The 21924-nt window shown below is 30.8% G+C and overlaps 1 protein-coding gene across 13 annotated transcripts in view; it reads right to left on the reverse strand.

Annotated features, from left to right (window-relative positions):
- Nucleotides 1–21924, reverse strand: part of wupA (troponin wings up A) — a 108985-nt gene that overhangs the window by 66736 nt on the left and 20325 nt on the right. For 3 of the 13 annotated variants that reach the window (XR_014442876.1, XM_083134079.1, XM_083134084.1), the window contains exons 2-7: nucleotides 21042–21091; nucleotides 15327–15363; nucleotides 12843–12881; nucleotides 8894–9022; nucleotides 7138–7261; nucleotides 1966–2066 (exon numbers count right to left, since the gene is read on the reverse strand). Coding sequence is in view for 12 of the 13 variants with exons in the window: in XM_083134079.1 (XP_082990205.1) it covers nucleotides 1966–2066; nucleotides 7138–7261; nucleotides 8894–9022; nucleotides 12843–12881; nucleotides 15327–15363; nucleotides 21042–21061 (450 nt within the window). In the remaining variant the exon portion in view is untranslated. Of the gene's footprint in view, nucleotides 1–1965; nucleotides 2067–2500; nucleotides 2602–4048; nucleotides 4150–4774; nucleotides 4876–7137; nucleotides 7262–8893; nucleotides 9023–12842; nucleotides 12882–15326; nucleotides 15364–21041; nucleotides 21092–21924 lie in introns of all 13 variants that reach the window. The other 10 variants (XM_083134082.1, XM_083134088.1, XM_083134080.1 and 7 more) reach the window with 7 other exon arrangements.

Below are 21924 nucleotides of genomic sequence, written 5' to 3' on the forward strand. Positions count from 1 at the left end.
TTTTTTTAAATTTCTCACCGCTGTGCACTAGTAAACGCACGAGTAAAATTTATTATGTAATATCACACAAAAGGGGTAAAGAATGGTAAAGAAAGCACTTAAAAATTATTGAGAAGGAAAATAAATGTTTTCTTTACCATAGGTTTTTCAAATTTTCTTGCTGATATATTACTTGTGTAGCATATTGCCATAAAGTTATTACACCAATAATGACCAAAGAAAAACATTATTTATGGATATAGTTTCATCACTATTGCCATAGCCTTGAAACTACAATCAATGCTAAATTAAGCACGAGATCTTATCAATGCACATAGTATATTATTTTTAGCTCTGAACTATCAATTAAGTGCAAATCTTCCCTTAAAACTTGTATGTATAAAAAGTATAAAAAAATATTCCAAAAAACTGCACTTGGCAATATTGATTTTCTACTGCTTACAGCATATTACCAATACTTCTTCTATACATTCAAGATTACAAAAGTTGGGTTAAGTAGGTGAAGAAACTGAAATTCAAGCATAGTTTAGAGAAAGAGAGAGATAGAGAGAGCTAAACAAGGATCAACTCGGGATATAATATGTTCACATTTTCACATACAAAATTAGTCCACATGCATGTTGATGCTTGTGTTTGCAAATGGAGAACAAAGGTGAAAAAGTAAAGAAGAAAAGTAAATGATTAAAAAAACATTCTGGATTTGTTTCATATTAATTGAAGCTTACTCAAACAACTATCATAATTATTATTATTTTCTGTTCAGTTATTGACATGAAAACCAGTATTTACAGTCCTCAGCTGAATAAAAGGGCTGACCACGAATGGTGTGCAGTTAAGTGTTGCTAGTATTAAGTTAGAGAATAAAATTAGGAATGGGGGCTTGTAAATAGTGAAAAAGAGGCCAGGTACAACCAATTCTTTAGAAACAATTTTGAAAGAAGATAAAATGGAGTTTGCACCACATGTAATATAAAAAATTTCCCATCAGAAAGAAGTTACTTTCATCTTTTGTTCTACTGTCACAAAATGCAAGTGCATGGTTTTTCTAGACATTCTCCAAGTATACTGGCGAGCTATATAAATAAGAACAGGGGTCCATAAACTGTAAGTAAAAAAATGGGTCGTGTCACTAGTCATGCTTGACTCTGTGCACTTAATCGTTGGCCAGCCCTGTGTTTGCAAAGTTCTTGCTTAAAAAATTAAATATATATATATATGTGTTAAATTTCATATTTAGGAGCAGTTTCTAGACTAGTGACACCAATATTTGTAGAATTACATACAGAATTTGATTTTGACTGTCCATGCATTTATCATTTTTTTTACAATATTAAGATTATGAGACTCAATTCTTTGATTTCTTCATATTCCTGATCAGTGTAGTCTTATTTCGTTACTTAATATCTAAACCTAAACATACTATTTGTAAGAATTTAAAATTGAAATTCTTTTGAAAGTAAAAGGCGAAAAAATATTTTTGTTTCCTTTCTTTTTCTTTTTAATATCTAGGTGTTAGGTGTTGGATATGAAAGGTACTGTAAGGCAATCCTTAGAAAATAACTTCATATTCCGAAGCAATTCGTATAATGCATACTGGTAACAGTGTTATTTTTCCAACATGAAACAAATTGAAATAATTAATTCTGTGTTGTCTTTGTTTATAGTGAGTAAAGTTAGTTTTTAAAAAGCATTTATAATAGGTCAGTCAGTATCTGTGAAATTAAAGATTAAGATAACGCCATTTAGAAAACTAAAAATCTGCTCCATGAACATTTTTTTTATATAAAATCTGCCATAAATCAGCTCTATATATATTATTTTTTCTCTATTTAGAGAACCCTGGGTGTTTTCTTTGTTTGTTTGTTTTCTTGTGACTTCAAGAAGAATGCAAACTTGATCCAGGGCTGGTCAAGACTTTGCAAACTTCATTGGGCATTCAAAGGAACGATATAAAGTTAACTGTACCTCATAATCTTTCTTTCTCACTTCATATTCCAAATCCCATTTCTGACCTTCGCACGTGTATACACGATCAAAATATCCCTTCAAGATTTCCTTCAGTTCGTCTAAAAATAAATTGTTAATACATTGAATACAAGAAATATATATAAAGCTATACATACAATCTATATTAAAGAAATATTCCTATTTTTTCAACAATATATATAGTAGGTATAGTAGGAAATTTGCTATGTGGAAGTATTCCCCTCCATAAAGAAACCCTGAAACTATGTGTGTGTTTTGAAAAAAAAAAAAAAAATGTCAGTTGCAATTTTTTTTTCAAACTGCAAACAAGATGGCAGAATAAGAAAGCCTCTTTGCTTTCAGCTGAACTAAATTCTGGTAAACAATGGTAAACAGCGTGCAATTTGTCAATGACAGCCCTCTCTGAATATTAAGTGTCACAAATGAGCCAGAAAAAATCAGTCGTAATGTACATGACTATTATTAATGTTATTAATCTGAAACTATGATATTTTTTTCTGATTTTTATTTTTACCTCGAATTCTTTGATCTTTGTTGCATATTCAAGATCATATTTATCAGCTTCAACTCTACCTATGTGCGCGTGGTATTCCTTGCAAAGTGTTTGAAGCTCAGCTAGAATACAAAAAAATGAAGAAAATCGCATTGAATAAGAGGAAGAATTGTTACAAAAAAGGTATTTCCTGTTTAGTTGTTGGCATTTTTTAGTGTTTTTTTCCTGCAGCAGGAATCAGCAGTTATGAGGATTTTTTTCTGTCCTGTAATAAAAATTTTTTGCATGAAGTTATAGTGACACACAATATCAATGAATAGTGGTTTAGTTGAAGTTGTAAAAAATGGTAAAAAAAGTTCATAAATCACTATTTACAGATTACAAATATGTATTACAAAAATAATTACAAAGCAAAGTTTATTGAAGCAAAGCTAATGAGTCTTTAAAACACAAAAAATGAGCACATATATTTTTTTTACATAACAAATATTACACCACTGATCTGGCTTGACTGTAATTCAGAATTAGAAGGCTCATAGTGAAAATGCAGCTAATGGTAGTGAATATAATTAATTGATTTGAAGAGCCATCATCATCAATTGATAATCAGATGGTTTTGATATAATTACACAAAATATTGAAAATATAAAAACTCTCAGGATTCTTGTGACACATTTGTATTTCAAATTACACATTTTTTGTAGTTAGTAGAAGTTTGAATTGTGATTCTTTGATGCATGGAATGTTTCAAAGTACATACAGTTCAGTTAATGCAATTTTTATGTATTTTCTCCTTCATTTTATCATCAGACTTCGTTATTTATGGTATCTGTCCTGAATTATTCATGGAACATGAAGCAAAAGCAAATTTAAAATGATGATTGTAGAATTTGAATTTTCTAGAAAAGAAAATATGGCACTGTGAGAATTTTGTTATGAAAATAAGTGGATAAAAATTCCTAATATTTAATGCTCAAAATGAACAAAATTTTGTAACATTGGAAACAACAAAAAAGAAGAAGCATATTAGTATAAGTTTGAAGCTAACAGATAACATGGAGAAAGTAAAATTCTTAAACAGTAAATAATAAAAATGAAATATTGAATGACAGAATGAATCAGAGAGCTATTTTAAGTTATTTAGCAAAATCAAGACAGTGAAATGAAGAAAACATTTGGTATGGATTCGAAGGATTTGGAATGAAATGGTTCTTGCATTAGCGCAATAAAACAAAGAAAACCAGTGAAATATAATCAAAAGTAAAAGCTGCTATATGGCAATATTTGCTAACTAAATAAAGGATTAATTACTTTATTAAGTCCTATTATTTTTTATACAAAAAAGTAAGCTTCGATGTAAGTAGAAGCAAAAGCGCTGATTCGACAACAGTATGATAGCTATGGCTGTTTTGATACATATTGCAACTACACCACAGTAAATGAGCTTCCACTGAAAAGGCATTTGATAATAATAATAATAAAAAAATAGTAACTAGTGAAAATTGCATTTAGAAATCTTTGTACTTCCGTAGCTACATTACGCATGCTACCTTCATCCTTTTTACAGACCTCGTATTCCTTTTTGCCAGCTTCATACTCTAGGTCATACTTCTCGCTCTCTAATTGAGCTATCCGTTTGTGGAAACCCTTACAGATATCTTTCAATGTTCCTGTTTGATACGAAAGAGGTAATATTTATGGCGTTTGCTTCACTGTCATTTATATGTAGTAATAGAGAAAAAAACACAAAATAACTCTTTCATTAACCGATCCTTTCATACATGTACACAAATAACAGAGAAAGAGAAAACCCACGCTTGTCAGAAGAAGCAGCAGTACACAGATTATGAGTTGAAAGCAGAAAAGTAACAGGTTGCGATGTTCAGAACTGAACACAAAGAAAGGAACGAACATGGCTTACATACGTGGTTACTTCAGATATGTACAGATCACACAATGATGTTACTGTTAATTCTCCACAGATTATTTTTTTTTATCTTTCTTCACCTTGCATAATTTGGAGACGAACAATTTGTACATTTTTTTTCAGAGAGAAAGCACATTTTTTTAGAGTTGTGAGATACAGAAAAGGGGAATTTTGCTTAGCTATGCAGAACACAGGAACGTTTTCTTAACAAAGGATTTGCAGTTGCTGAGTATAGCTTAAAGCCAGCTTAGTTATGTCAGTTCTTTGAGAGAATATTAAGATGAACATTGATAAGCTGATAATGCATATAGAGACAGAAATAGCAGAAGATAGTGTTCAGTCCACTGAAAACAACATTGGCTTGCTACCTCAAAATCTTTCTTTTTCACAGCATACTCCAAATCATACTTCTGATCTTCCAAAATAAAGAGCCTCTGGTGGTAGTCCTTGATAGTTCTCTTAATAGAGTCTGTTCACAAAGCAAAATGTTAATTTTAGGAAGTTGCAAGACAAGTTGTGTTATAACATATCAACAGACGACTGAAAAGAATATATATATTTTCATACAGAAAAAAACATCTATGAGGAATCAACAAAAATTAAGTATTTTAAGACATTCAGAAAATAATGACTTACACAAAATGAGGTAATACCATAGTTTTAATTCTAGTGAAATAGCAATAAAGATAGAAAGCTTGAAAACATTAACAAAAAAAGACCATGGTAATTAATGTCTACACCTAAATGAAACAATTTATGAATACCAGAAATTAATTAAACAAAACTAGATTTTTACATTAACCTAGTAACGCATGCATTAATTAGAACTATTAGCACTTACCTAACAACATAACAATAACTTAACCATATACTGTATTTCTTTTCTCTGCTACTTAAAAAAAAATCAATAAGCATAAAGAAATTTTGGATAACTTATCAATATACTACATATACATATATATTGCACTGAGATGGGCAATTTTTTATTTCAGAAGCAAAGAAAAATTTACTACTTGAGTTTTATGGTTAAGAAGTTTAAAAAGTGAGTCGATACTTCGGTCATTTAATTTTTTTAGTCTTACAGACATAAAAGAACCAAATTGCTATATTTACAAGTATATTAATTCATATTTTCTTGTTTCACAAGTGAACCTGCAGGTTTTGTTGATAATACGATATGAAATGAAATTGAAATGAACTGTAAATAGAAACAAAAACTATTGAGAAAGAGCCAAGTTTTGTGAGCAAAACATGTGGAGATGGAGCTAGGTAACAATCACCATTGGTCCACTTGATATGATGACAGTTCAGTAACATCATCAGTTGAAATTCTGAATAAAGCTAGCTTTTATTACATTAATCATGGATTGTGTGAATACTGGTGAACCTTTGCTAACAGAGTAACACAAGACAAGGAGTATATCAGGAGAGGGGAAAAGACAAACAGAATAATGCACTTTGAATACTGTTACAAAAACATATCCAAGATTTTAATAGACAATGAATGTCCAATAAAGAATTGTTGAGTTGTGTGTCAAATATAAATGTACTTTTAGTACAAAATTGTGTATTCAGTTTTAACAAAGATCTGAATCACTGAATATGAATGCTAAGAATATAAACCAGGCTCTTGCTTACAACACAATTAGGGTATTGATATGCTCATAATGCTATGGAAATACCATATTGATGACATCTGAAAAAATAAATTATTTACACGCTGCTTTTATGTACATCTCATGAAGACCATTTTTTGCTTCTGCTGTGCTGTCATTTCACTATATTATGTGATTGTAGTTGATGTAATAGTAGCAATACTTCAAGAATGACAACAATTCATGCAACATAACAAGTTGGATGTAGAAAAACATTATTTGATTTGAGGGGACATTGTAAGATGCTAAACAACAGTGAAATAAGGATCAGATTGCATTCCTTCTGTGGTATACTTTCTATTTTCTTTACGTTTCAATTCTGCACACAGTAATTGTTCTCAAAAACTACAAATTCAATAACTCTTATGAGAGATTCTTATATCTGAAACTGAAACATCTTAGAAAATAACCTAAACAAGCTCACATGTACCTTTGTTTTGTTGATAATCTTGAGTTTCAAAGTGACTACAATCTTTCTTGAAGGTTTAAGGTTAGGTAAAAGATATGGTAAAAAGGTTAAAATATTGTTAAAGATAACTAACTAGATTAAAAGTTATGGTAGCTGCAGGAAGGGTTTCACAGTTTTTAAGCTAGTTTAAGTAATTTTTAACCATGTTGCATCATTTTTACCAAGTCTTCTACTTAACTTCTCATCCTTCAAGAAGGGCTGAGGGCAATTTGAAAATTACGACTGCCAACACAACAAAGGCACATTTGTGACTTTGTCTGATTTTTATGATGCTGATAATATGACATAAAATATCAACTTCTTATTTTTTTGAAACATCAATGAATTGAAAGCGCACACTACACAATCTGATCCACAGTTCATAAGATGGCTACTGGGATATCACGGGCGATTATAATAAAATAGCAAGGGAATTGTGATGTCTTAACTTATTTCCCATTTTCACAGAGCAAAACAGCATCTTTATATCATTTCTTAATATTGTTATACACCTCCTTTCTATCTCAAATACTTGTACTGTTGATTTCTCTAAGATGTAAACCTGGAAAGAAGCATTAGCAGTTATCAGAGAATGTAAAGGAAAATGTCTCATTCTCTCAAGGCTCACCTTCGCTGGCGTCAGAGGTGTTCTTAGGTTTTCCGCATCTCTCCTCAATGATGCGCCTCCTCTCAGCTGCCTTTCTTTCTTGTTCCTTCTTCAATTCCTCAGCGGCTTTCTTTCTCAAAAGCAACTGTACAACAGAAAATAAAATAGGGTCAGGTGTCAAGTGCAAACAGTCTTCTACATACAAATAACATGAGAAACCTATGATATTCCTTTCTACTTAGTAATTTTCTACCACTGTTGCATTAGATAACTAATGCATAATGCAGGTTTGAGCCTTGGAAGTGTCAAATCTGTTATATATGGTATCCAATCAGGCATGTAGCTAGGGGCAGGGCTAAGGGGGCTGAAGCCCCCCCAAAATCCTACAAATATCTAATTTAAATAGTATATAATGGTAATTAATTTTACTTCCTGATCAGGATTTGAACATCTTGTATAATATGTAATAGCTTATATTGAGAAATTCATCTTCATCACCTCCCCCACTTTTTCGCCTTAGATGGCAGCTGCTGATAAAGGACGAGCCCCTCCCGAAATAAAATCCTGTATGTGTGAATCCAGTGGAAGCCTGATGTTACATTATCCTTCATTATACTTAAAGCAAAATTTTACAAAATTTTAAAATATGAATATATAGAAAGTTCAGAGCAAACCCTTATGTGACAGAAACTATTGGCTCATAACAATTGCATACACAAAGTTTAAAATTTTACTTGTATGTTATTTTTTTACCCTAGAAAGCTAATGCTTTGTCAAATTGATGAAGCATAAATATGAAAACCCACCCCTGATGTGCTTGGTGCACTCAGTACCTTCAGCTGGCCTTAAGTTGTGGAAGGACTGATACTCTCTGTGTTGAATTGCTGTCCAGTTCATTCATTATTTATGGTTATTTCATATGCATAGTTGTTCGAGTTGAAGTGTTACTTTTAACATACATATACAGATGCTATGTACTTTGTTGCACTCAATGAAGAAAATATAAGAAAATGGACCAAGGAAGTGGACGAGATGGGTGACTATGAATGTGAGATTTGTAGTGAAAGTGAAGTGAACATAGACAGACAGATGACAAGGATGTTGATCTCATACAACAACCATTGAATTTGTGACAGTTTGGAAAAGAATTCCACATTACATATGGACATATGAAGCTATGGATGATGCACCATCTTGGAATGTGCAACTTACCACACTTGATACATTTTTTTTCATGACAGAAATCCATGCGAATATGACTACAGATGAAAAAGAGGTTCAGGAAGCAAGGAAACATAAGATATGCGCCTTCCATCCAAGCAAGAAAAGGAAGACAAAAGTGTTTTGCAGTCATTTTTCATAAGCAATATGTGGGGAAGACAAAGCAAATTTCTGTGTTGAATGTTACTATGGATTCTAAATTATGTGATTATTTTGTACGTTACTAATACTGTAAGAAACAAATTTACGTTATCAATCAATTTCAATTGCCAATAAAACAATTTCTTTAAAACAGGAAGGCAAGGTCATCAAAATGACTACACCTTAGCTTCAGTTTCCAGATTTTCCACATTAGCTCTCTAGGGCTAAGCAAATTATAATTTACTGTTGAAAAATACAAAAAGTGACTGTTAATTTTGTTCTTATTTATCTGGAAAAGTAACTGAATTAAAATTACAGTACTCATTTAAAAAGTAACTATAGTTACAGTTAACATTACTTGGAAGAAAGTAACTTTTACTGGTTAAAATCCAAATGTAAAGAAGATAATACCTACCCTAAGTTTCTTCTTCCTCTCAGGGGTCATAAAACCCTTCTTGGCCTTCTTGGCTTTAGAGGCTTCTTCAAGCCTCTTCCTCACCTCGGCCTTCTTCCTGTCGATATCCTCCTGTTTCTTCTTCTTTTCCTGTAAATATGTATATTTCAATTACCAACAAAGTCCAATTAGAAACAACATATTTTCATTCTGAAATGAAGCCACTGCACCCCCTCCCCCCATGACTTTTAAAAAAAAACATGTAAACGTTGCTGCTGTACTTTGGCATATGTAATGTTGTTCGTTAGATTTTTTTAACATGTTCAAACTAACCTCCAATCTTTACACTTAGGATTCTGTTGCATTTTGTTACACTGTGACTGGTTGTGTGTTTAACATTTAACATTGATATTATTAATGTTTATGTAACAGGTGTTTTTACAATTAACACAAACATGTGTTTATAGGATTCTTTCACAATTAACATGGTGATTATTGGTGTTCATCTTGCAAATTTTTCACAATAAATGTGGAAAATATTACTGTAGATCTTTCACAATAACTTCACACATATGTTTACAAAAAGTTTTCTTTTTAATTGTCTGTATTGTTTGATTGTTTATACTCATGTAAAAAACAATGATTATTATGTAAACATAAGCAAGTCTTCTTCTTGAAAAGCAACACTTCACCATATGTTGCATTTTCAAAAGTAAAATATGCAGCTTATTGTTTACATAAGATTTGCTTATTTGAGGTTAAGGTATTCTGCAGTTTCACAACTAATGCACAAATATTAGTATTTACATTGAAAATATTTCATGATTAATAAACATAAGTGTTTACAAAATGGCTCCAGTTTTAAAATTAATATTATAATAACTATAGTTCATATGGTGAATGTGTTATTTCAGTAATGCATTTAACGTAACACTATCATTTCAGTAATGGTTTACATTTAACAAGAAATGTACACTTGTGTCTTTGATAGAACAGTTTTGAAAGACTATTATTACTGTCTGTGTAGGAGTTGTATAATATCATTTTCACATGGGCCTCCCCGATGGCGCAATGGTAGCATCATTGCTTTGTAATCAAGGGGTCCCGGGTTCAATACCCAGTGGTGGCACATACTGTTTCGGATCCCACTTTAAACTGTAAGTCCAGTCTCGATTAGCATTACTGTGCATAAAGTGGACTTAAAACACCAAACCAACCAACCAACAATTAACATGGAGATTATCAGTATTTATGTAACATTTCACATCCAATACATATAAGAGTGTGTATGTTTATGTGCCACTTTATGAATGAAAATAATGTAGATATGAGCTCACATTATTCTTTGGTTCATTATTTACAACTAATTCACACGATGCAAACATTTATGAGGAATATTAATTGAATATGTTTCTGGAAAAGTGTTGATTATATTTGTACTAGTGGCAAACAATTATGATCAATTGTCTTTTTGTAATAAAATTTCATCTAGTGAAGTTTTATTGTGTCCAATGTAATGAAATAAATTGAACTGAGCAGCGTTAATAAAAAATAAGCAAAAATGTATGTTTTGCGAAAATGCAAATAAAACTTATGAAATATTATTTTTGTAAAAAAGAATATAAAATAAAAATAATAAATGAGCGTAGTGAGTTTGTGAAGTTGGTTCAATTTGGAAACTTTTGCAAAGGACATTCTAAGCAAGAGTGTCGTCTCCAGTAAATAGCTCACCTATGTACATTCCTAAGTTTTCAAATATATTTGTTCAAATGCCTTAAGCAACATTACATTTGAATCTTCTGAGGGCATAGTGGTAATGCTGTTGTATTGTAGTCAAGAGGTTCTGGGTTAGTTCCAGAGGGCACATGGCAAAGTTGTTTGGATCCCATTTTAAACTGTAGGTCCAGTCCAGGTTAGCCTACCTGAGCACAAACTGAATCTAAAACAAACATTACCTGACTTTTGGCAATATTAGTTTCATTTCAGTTCTATTTTGAAAAATACAGCTGTGTATATGTTGAAATAAAGTTATACAGTATGTACTGAAAATAAAGTGCTACTACCATTGTCATTACTTGTCTTTTCTTGGCTTTAAATACATATAAATATGAATGTGCTCATAAACTATCATACAATGAATGCATTTAAATGTATTGTTAATCTCTGCAGAAAATGGAAATATAATATCTGTACAAATGCTTTGTTTTAAAGGTAAACATACACTAAAAATGGATTCATTACTTTCACTATTGTTGTTTCCATTGAACCAACCTCATTTGAAAATTAAAATAAAGTAAAATAAAAAAGTTGTAATCTCATCATTTGAAGAGTTTGTTGCTTTAATACTCAACTTCATGAGAATGAAAACACACAACACTCAAAATGATTGTTAGTATGAACAAATTAAAATCATTATTCTGGCCAAAATAAACATTAATTTTGCAAACTAAAAACAAACATAAAGGCAAATCCATGTGCAAGCCATTATTAATAAACAAAAACATAAGAATGCTACTCAGAATGTTAAATAACTACAATGTGTATGTAAACAGGGAAAATAATATCACAAAAACACAGATTGTATTACACATATTGTCTAATTTATCTATGGATAACAATTATACCTAAACAAGGTTCAAAGGTGGAAATCATACTTCAACTTACACAAACACAAGGTAAAAAAACTGCAACAGTCATAGTATGTTCTTTGCTTGAATTTGTACACAGGAAATTCTAAAAAGACAACCACTCTAACACTATTTCAATTCTATAAATACTGTATTTTCCAATTCCATGCGTTACCTCTTGGCTCCGTTTACATTATCCAGGTGTTTGCCAGGGAGGAACCAGACATATTGGGTTTTCTCATTATGTTGAGACTAGTAATCATAAGCATTTATAAAATAATATGTGTTTGATAATTATTTCATCGCCTCATAGGAGTTAAATTGTATATGTATCCACTTTAAAATGTTTTTTTTTCAGATTTAAAATTCAAGATATTAACTAATATATAAATGAATAAATCTGAATAGAGATTCTATAATATGAACATTTTGATATTAGAAGAGAAAATGAACAAAACCATAAACAAGAAACAGGATATCATTAATACTTTTGGTGTAATATCACTTGTATCTAGTTAATTTTAGAGTCTATTTCTAGCATATCATAATCACAAGAAAATATCTACATGATTATTTGTATATGTAAAAATGTAACTAGATCGTAGATATTAATTTTTATATCTGAAAATTAATTTACTTAAAATTAACATTTCAATTGATAATTTTTTTCTGAAATCATTCAAATATAAAGATATATGAAAAATATATTAGCATAAATATGAATGTTCATTATCAATAATCTCATTAAAATAAGATTATATATGATTAATAAAATAAATAATTATGTATCATAGACAAGATATTTTGAAATTCCTTAATTGTAGCACAAATAATAGTAAATAAGATGTACTTGAAATGGCTGAACTTCTCTTATTCTCAACATTTCATTGGAGTTCACATGAATTCTCTGTGTTGTTTGATAATGTTCCAAATGTTGAGTGAAATAAGATGTTTAGCCACTGCACAAATACATTTATATTTATATTATTAGTCCTACAATAACCTACACACAAATGCAAGAAGAGAATTTTCTTAACCATAACACCTTCTGGCAGTTTATCTAAAATAGGAAGTATTTGAGACTTCATTGCATATCCTACATGTGTATTTCAATGATATCTTTTAAAAAATAAACTATCACATTTTATGAACTCAATCAGAAGACTGAACTGTTTTTATTTTTATGTAGATGTCTGCGAACATGTGTGTATGTACATTATGTATACATATACATATATATATCAACGTATCATGGTTTGTATGTATATGCATATGTAACATTTTTCCCAAAACTAGCCTGGTTTCCCCTCCCCAAAGCATGCGATTAGTAAAAAGGAACCTACTTCTTCCATTCTCTTACGTGCCTCCTCAATTCTTTTTCTCTGAAAGAAAGAGAGAAAAAATAAAATTAGAATATTTTCTGAAATAATTGGTTAAGTTGTTAATTTTTATGAAACAAACACATGTAGCATCCATTGCACATTTACAGAAATAGTGTTAGAAGAGAAATATTTTTCACATGTTCACTGCATCTCAACATATAAACATATAGTACAACAGGCTGCTATTATAAGTGCAGGCCGTTTGGTATTTTAAAAAGTAAGCAAGAAGATTAAATATGTGTAACAATGTAGAGCGAAATAGGCAAACTTTGTTGTAATAGGTTCTTAAAGTTAAAATTATGAAACTCAACTTCATACAGGGATAATAGACAATCAGAAAAGTCTACATTATTTATATATAGAAGAAATAATGGAGAACCAGATCTGAAATGCAGGGTGGAAGGTGAAAGACATCTTCGATGAGAGAAAAGTTTTAAAAATAAACATATGTAATTCCTCTTTCATTATTAACATCCTGACTTCTAACATTTAAAAAAAAATCCTCCACCACATCCCTAGTTGTAGAATACATTTAATTTGGATCTGGTTTAATAAAGGCTGAATATTTTCTGATCAGAAAGAAGTTTTATATATTCCAAACTCTACATTGTTTAGCAACATATAAAACATATAAATTCCCATTCTTAAGCTCCATTCCTTTCTGAATGATAGAAAGTTCAAGTAAAATGCAATGAAGGTAATATGAATATTTCAGTGTTTACTTATTTCAAAATCAAGAAAAGCTTGCAAATGCTGGCAGTAACACAAATGTAACACAGCATCTTGCACATAGATGTTCTAATGTTTCATTCTTTCATGTATTAAATTTGATTAACATCGACACTCAATGTTCTAATTTTATGATCATGTTTTTTCCCTATGTAAAAATAAAATAATAAAATATTTTTTTAAGTTTTCTCTGTGAACCAGGTTTAAAATGGTCAAATTTTGAAATGATCATGTGTTGAGAAAAAATATTTTTTGACGACTTATATAAGAATAGAAAATATGTGATGGAGAAGTAATCAAAAGCAGTAGTGCAACAAGACAGCCACACAGTTTAAAATTCAACTAACACACCTAATCTATTTTTGATTAGATTGGAACAAAAACTGTGGTTTGAATATGCTTGCTCTGTCATCACATCTCAGAAAAAATCGCAATATTCACAAGAAAGCCACAATTATTCCAGTGTTTTCAGCTGCCAAACATAATTACTATTTACATTTATACACTCATGTGTGCACACGCATACACATGTATCTTCAAAATGTATATTGATACTATTTTTATGCAAAATTTTGGTTTGAACATGTTTAAAATTACACTTGGGATTGTATATAGAGTACTATGAATGATCATGAAAAATCTCATATAAAATTTTCCATATGATATACATTACTTTGTATGCTTGAGTGTTGAACTACACAAACATTACAAACACTAGAGTTTTCTGTTACAATCACCACATTTATATTTATATGTTCCCATACTAATGTTAAACATGTTTTGTGTTTTACACAAACATATAAAGACAGAAAAGGTGTTCTTTAAAATGATGAGGAATAAATCATATTTGATGTAACTCCTTGTATGTAAATGTGTACTTGAAATGTTAGAACATATGTGCAAATTAAAGCTTCAAAACAAAAATACTGAACATGTTAAACATGTCAATATTTGTAATGTGTCAATGTTTATCATCACAAAGTAATTGATAAACATTGAGCAAACATTTGGTTGGTTAACTATTAGTGCTCATTGGTCCACTCTGCCATGTGCAAGGATTGGAATGTTCTTTTGCTGTGCCTTTCAACACATTACAATGACTTTCACATGTTTTTTATGGACTCAGGCAAGTCTAAGTTACTGAAAAGTTCATGACATAGTGCACTTAAAATTAATGGTTGTGAGTGTAAGATGTAAGTGTTCATAGCAAAAGAAAAGCAATGTCAAATAGGAAAGAAACAGAAGACTTAAAAAAATGATTTTTAATCCTGTTTATAACATTAAATCATGAGAAATTTCAGCAAATACGTTCTATTTGGAAGCCATGTTATTAAAGCATTAGCAAATGAAGATTAACATTGAAGATGTTAATTAAATCTTCCACAAATATTTGCTGAAATGATAGTAAACATATTTTTGAAAAAAATCTGGAAACTATGAGAAAAGATGTATGTACATTAACATAATTTTCAAGTTTTCTAAGAGTATTTCCTATTTTCGTCTTCTATTGAAGCTTGTAGTGCAGTCGATTTCAGCAGAAAGAAATTTTTAGACTATCGCAAACTTATCAGAGATACTTACTATGCAGAATTCTATGCAGTGGTTATTTGCTTTAGTAAATGAACATTGCTTAAAGCAAGAATGTAATAAGTTGCTAAAATTATACGTTAGTATAAGTTCACATGTTAGTATACATTTTTCAAAACTTTTTCTTACTGCATCTTCTGCCTTGTACTCCTCTTCTTCGTCAGAGCTGAATGTGTAGGAACAGTCAATAAATTAGTGTGACATTTCCAAAACAATACACACAACTTAGTGGAGATATAAAACATTAGTGTTTAACTAAATATTATAATACTTTTAGCCAAAATAGGGTTTTGGTAAGAAAAATCGCAGGATGAAAATAACTATGTCATTTTTTAATATTATTCCAGTGGACACTTTCAAAAAATCCTTTCACTATATTTTATTCAAATCAAAGGTTTATGTGAGAATTAGTACATGTATTGCATGTACTGATGCAAATAAAATTTGTCCAATTCTGGACTTTTTGAAAGGTATATATTCACACTTTTTTCCATTATGTAGCATGCTTTATAGGATATCAAATAAATAATAGTTAATTGCAGTATAAACTATATAAAACATATATTTCACCAAAGAACAAAAATAAAACTGGAAGAAAAACACTTTAAAAAATCCAGGAAAAAATACAACTGCAATAAAAATTTCAGACATTTCTAAAGAAAAAGTAAAAAAAAAGGAAAAATGTAATACATCATGCAGATTGCTAAGAAACCCAACCAGTTGTAATTGGTGCTGAATTTATATCATGCCAGTAGAGGAAAGGCACACCACACATATACTTACAAGTCGCTTGCAGTAATTTCGTCAAGTTTGTGTACTTACTCTGGTGATCACCACAGCATTGTGCTATTGATATTTTCAAGGGTCTTTGGGGGTGGGGGTGGGGGTACCTACAAGGTTATCACAACAAGATGGAAGAAGAGCAGGCATGATTTGAATGCCTAAATCGCAGTGTAAGTAATGATTTTTGTTTTAATTCAACCAAATACAACATAAAAAAACTGTGTTTCAAGTACTTTAATTTATGAAGAAACTCTTTGAAATTGTAAATGCTATTGCAAATGCTTGCACTGAAATTCCAGTTATTATAAATATTTACGTGTAAATAAATCTAACAACACATTAAGTACAAATATAAATATCATAAGAAGCTATTTTGCAGATACTGAGAATTACTAAATCCAATTTTTACCTTTTTCTTGCACAGAGGCTAAGAAGAAAACATTTATTAGGATATTAAATCAGAGATCTTAAATTTTGATTAACTCTGTAAACAAATTTTTCCAAATAATAGAAACAACATTGTCATATTCGCAGTACAAATAAAACTCCATTTGAAATGAGTAGAGTTTCCAATTTTTACACTACATATACTGTCAATAACTGTGCAATTATGAAATTGATACCATGGCTGCTCAATTTCCTTCTTTTGTGCAGTGTGAGGAATCATAATTGTGACCACCGAATGGCCTCGTTGAACTGACATTAAGGCAGTACCTTTTTTCTATTCCAGCACCATTACTGCATGGGTTGAAGAAGATCAGAGGGAAAGGGAAGAGAAGAATGAAGACAAACATTACAAAACAGATAAAACAAACACCTATTCTATTTAATGTACATGTTTATTTATTATTTATTTTTTAAAAATAGGAAAATAGTAAATAAGTAATGATTTTTTTTAGATTATAGAATGGAATATGGACATGTACAGTGTATTTGAATAGGTATGATTGACAAACAATTAATATCAATGATATATTTATCCCCTTAAAGCAATGGTCATATTGTGAAATTTCGTATCTGGTTATAACTTCAGAGATGTTTTACAATAAAAAACAAAGTTGTCTAATATGCATATGCATATGCATTTTCAATCTAGGTCATAGTGGTTGTGACAAAAATACCATGTTTTGGTCGCCCTGATTGATATAGAGGCTGTGTGAGCCTAATAATAACTTATTCAGGAACATCAACAGATGAAAATTCTGAATCCTTGTAATATGAGTTTTTGCCATTTGCCCAACATAGACAAAAATTACACACACAAGAAAATACAATGAAGACCATGTAAGTGTGTCATTATCTTTTTAGAATTAGTAAACCCAGCAGTGCTCTTAGTTCTGCAATTTTATTATTGTACTTTTCCATTTTGCACAACAGAGAGTCACTCAATAATTTATATTCATGATCTGATCTCACTAATGTATTCTGACAAGGATACACTGAACCTAGCCTGCTAAATAAATATATTATTATTATTATTATTATTATTATTTTAAGTCTTCCAAAACAAATCACTTCCATGGATTTTTGTAGGTATATTCTCACGATATCTTAATCAAGAACATTAGAAACACTCGTTTTTGTGATAATACCCAAATGTTGTGTTTTCAATGTCTGTTTGACAGAGTACTACAATGCAATGTCAATAAGTAGTAAACAATTAAGATCTCACATCTAGGGTTGGCCACACATTCACAATCAGATGTTAAATCATAATAGTTATTTTACATGGAATGCATAAATAGTTTTAATAATAACAAATTATTTCCTTGTAATCTACAAGCTACGTAGGTCGGTTTGTAAAATATTGAATTTAAACTGGTGATTAGATATACCATAAATATATTTTTAATGAAAAATGATGGCTATCAATTGCAAGACAGAATTAATATTTTTTTGAAGCATGTGATATTTGAAATAAAATTAGAATTTGCTTTATTTTCAATGTTAAAGAGAAAACTGCTCCTGTTTTAGTGTGTATTTTACTGCATTGTCTTACGTTACTCTTTCAGTTCATAAAGTGTAATTTTTCCATTTACAGTGTAACCTCAATTATACATTCTCCAGGGGACTGTGGTTAAAGAAATTATAATAGAGAAACATGTAAAATCGAGGAAATAATTCTAATATTTTATTTAATTTGACTGGAAAAGTTGCATGTATTATGTGGGGATGTAATATCTGGGACTGTAAAATCGATGTTGCATTAAATACATTTTAGATTTTGTTTTATTTGATAAATTAATTTAATTTGCTGAAGACATTCAGTCAGGTTACCAGACGATGGGAGTGATGTTATCTCTCAAATTAAAACCAGAAGTGTTAATTTTAAATCAACACCCCTCACCCTCATGACTTGACCTCACCCTTACCCTCACAAGTCTTCTGGATGATGAATACCCCTGTGATGTGTCTGGGTATTCCAAGAGAAATAAATGTAAAATTTTGTACCCAATCTGCCAAAATGCCATGATGCCTGTGACCATGACAACAGTATGGCTGTTCCAAGTGCAACAACTGAACCTCTCATTGCTTTTTGTTATTTGGCATCGCTTTTTTGCCACTTTCAGATATTAATGACAATTAGGATGAGTAATGATACGATGAGGAGACACTCATATATATATGTCTCATCTACAAGGAACCCAATAGCAAACTTGGACTGTGTTTAAATTGATCTGGAAAAAAGGTTCAGGGACCGAATTTAAAGATGAAAAAGTTCCTTACAATCTAGAATGCATTTATGCTTGCTGCTTTTCTCTCCCAGACTGGAATTGAATTTATTTACATTTCCTGGACCTTTAATAACCCTGGGGGTTGTTAAATGTCCAGGAACCCAGAATTTCTAACGGGTTCTATTGGGTTCCACAACAGGACAGGAACATTTTTCCTCACACACAATTGCAATTTGATTACCGAACTTTTACCATATTTAAAGTGATCCGGATAAGAGATTCTGGGGACTGAATTGAAATACATTAATATTAATAATATAAAAGGTTCTTTATTGTCTAGAACTCATTTATGCTTTCTGATTCTCTCTCCTGGATCGGAATTGAATTTATTTACAGGTTCTGAACTTTTAACAATCCTGCCCTCACCTTCATTTTCATGATTTGACCTTACCCCTACCCTCACATGCCCTCACCCACATGGTCCACAATCACCCTTACCCTCACCCTTGTGGCTCACCCTCACAAATCACCCAAGCCTTAACCTTCATAACTCTTCCGGAGGGTGGTAGTGAGGTCTGACATCATGAGGGTCACCCTCCGGATGGTGAACAACTCTGATGAAAACACCTCTATAAACCAACCCAAGAGACTGTCTTCAGCACACTTTACCAAGAAAGCTTCAATTGTAAGTTTATTAATTTGTTTTAAATTTATTTCATACACTTATTTCACAGACTCACACAATACATAAAAAGAGATAGAAAATGTACAACTAACACAATACATTTATGATATGTGCTATTCATAAAAGTGGAAATAATAAAACATACATAAGTGTACTTGGTATATGTCTTTTATACTTCTAAAACTCTGATCACCATAAATCATATGGGAGCTCTTTTACCTGACTTCAGCATTGCTCAATAAAATAAAACATAATGTCATGGAGGTTTCCTAATTTATTGGAAATTTGCAAAATAAAACTAATATTGAAGTTTCTGACAATGCAATAAAAAAATCAGTGGCGATTCATTCTAATACTTGCAGTGAGATTTCCATTGCATTCTACGTGAAACTTCTTAATAAAAATAAATACAATTGGTAAAATAGCTAGGAGAGACTAAAAACACAACTAAACTAGCTTTTCTCATGAACATATTAATAATCGAACAATAAAAATTGGGACAATACACAATATAAAGTTCTGGGTTACAATTTTACCTGATGGAGAAATTTGTTATTCTAACTCAAGAAACTTGATGGCAGTGCAATGCAACCAAAGAGTTTCTTCTGCAGTTATTTGAGGCACAAGTCTTGTAAAGTGTTATGTGATGGCTTGCGTATTGCAAATATGTACCATTTGAGAGTCAATTACTTTAATACTCAGGCAGAATGTAATTATCAGAAATAATTTATCATTTCTCAGAATAATAAACCTTAAGGCAGGCATCAACATCAACAGTGTACTTTGAAATTTTAATTGCCAACTCTTGTCTCATGCAATTGTTCTATTCTATCATGACATTAAGTCAACATCAGTGTACAATAACTTTTGCCATACTACATAATAATTTTACCAAGTAAATATCAACATTGATATCCTAAATATTACCTGAATCCCATAAAATACTGGAACATTTGCTACTACATTATTTCACAATTGTTGTATGAGGAACTTGTGTGATTCACATTAACATCTTGTATGAAGTGGAATCAAGTTTGACTAAGTATTCTTTAAAACATATGTTTGTAGGGTTATAAAGAAAAGTAAAGATGATGAACACAGATGAAACAGAAAGGGTATAATGAACCTATGAAAAATGCTAAACTTCACCAATTGCGCTTGATTACTTCATAACTGATTGGCTTAGAAATGACAACTTTTAAAACTAAAGTACAATTGTAAAAATCAAGAACTTGTGAACTTAAGTGAATTCTGAAAAATATTTTCAGAACATGGACACAGCTGTGAAATTTTTAGACAGTAGATAAAAGTAGAAGAAATATTTGACTCAATTTCACTTAGAATGAAAGTGTGTGTACAATGTAACAAATCAGATGTCACATGCAATTAAAATTATCAAGTGAAATGAACAAAGGATATTTTCAAAATGTAAACCCAAATTATCCATTTTTGTATTTGTATTCGTGTAAATATTGAATCAGCAATTATCAATACTAGATTGACTGAACCTTTTTCTTTTGAAAATTACAATCTGGATTCTTCATATCTGTATTACTTTGAGTGTCCCTTAATAATCAGAAATAGAAACCAACATAAGGCTGACTAAAATGCCCATACAGTAGCAATGACCAGTAAACACATGTAGTTCAATTCTTCCTATCTGCAGTTCAATGGATTTTATCAATTTCATTTGATACTTACCTCACCTCATCGTCCGCCATTGTGGTAGTTGGTGGTTAAGTTCTCCTAACCTGTAAGAAAGAGGAAATCATTATTGTTACTATTTAGTGAAATACGTCTAAGTTGAAACATAATACTACTCAGCTGCTTTTTAAAACTTGCATGCAATTTTACTAGCACATTATCTATTTTTACTTGTTTTTTATTCCTACATGTTTCAAGGATCCTGATGAGAATTTAAACTTTTGCACCAAGCTCCTCCAGGCATGAACTGAGACATATATTTCTTTAAATATTGAAATTGATGTTAATGGCATTTGCGACATTAAAATAATATTTTTAACAACCATAGAATTTTACATATAATTATTGCAGTACCAATTAATGAATACTTGTCGACCTCTGCAGTAGAGTGGTTAGCACTGCATGCTATGATGCCATGGGTACTGGGTTCAAATCCCAGGCTGAGTATGGGTGTTCTTTGTGAGTGTCGCTTCAGCAATGTCACCATATCACTCATCATCATTGTCACGATTAGCCAAAAGTGGCAGAAAAGTACCACTAAATAACAAAATAACAACAACAAAAAAAAATGCAAATGAATACTTGTGTGGAATAAAAACATGCATTGAAGTGTTGTGGGTGACGAGTGAAATAACTTCAGAAACACAGACGCAATAATCTTTATTTTCTAATGTGAAATTTCTAAAACAATAGTGGTGCTTCTGAACAAACCACTTCAGTAGTGTATAGCATTATAACTGTGTTCTATTTAATATGTGCATTTGTAATTTTTTTTGGCTTTACCAACAACATAATGCTCATTGTGTTAAATGCAGTAATGAAATTTTATTCAGAGTCACTTGTTGCATTGAACTTTTAAATTAATTTATTTTTCAGAAGA

Source organism: Lepisma saccharinum, chromosome 13, assembly GCF_977018435.1.
Source record: "Lepisma saccharinum chromosome 13, izLepSacc3.1, whole genome shotgun sequence".
NCBI lineage: Eukaryota > Metazoa > Arthropoda > Insecta > Zygentoma > Lepismatidae > Lepisma > Lepisma saccharinum.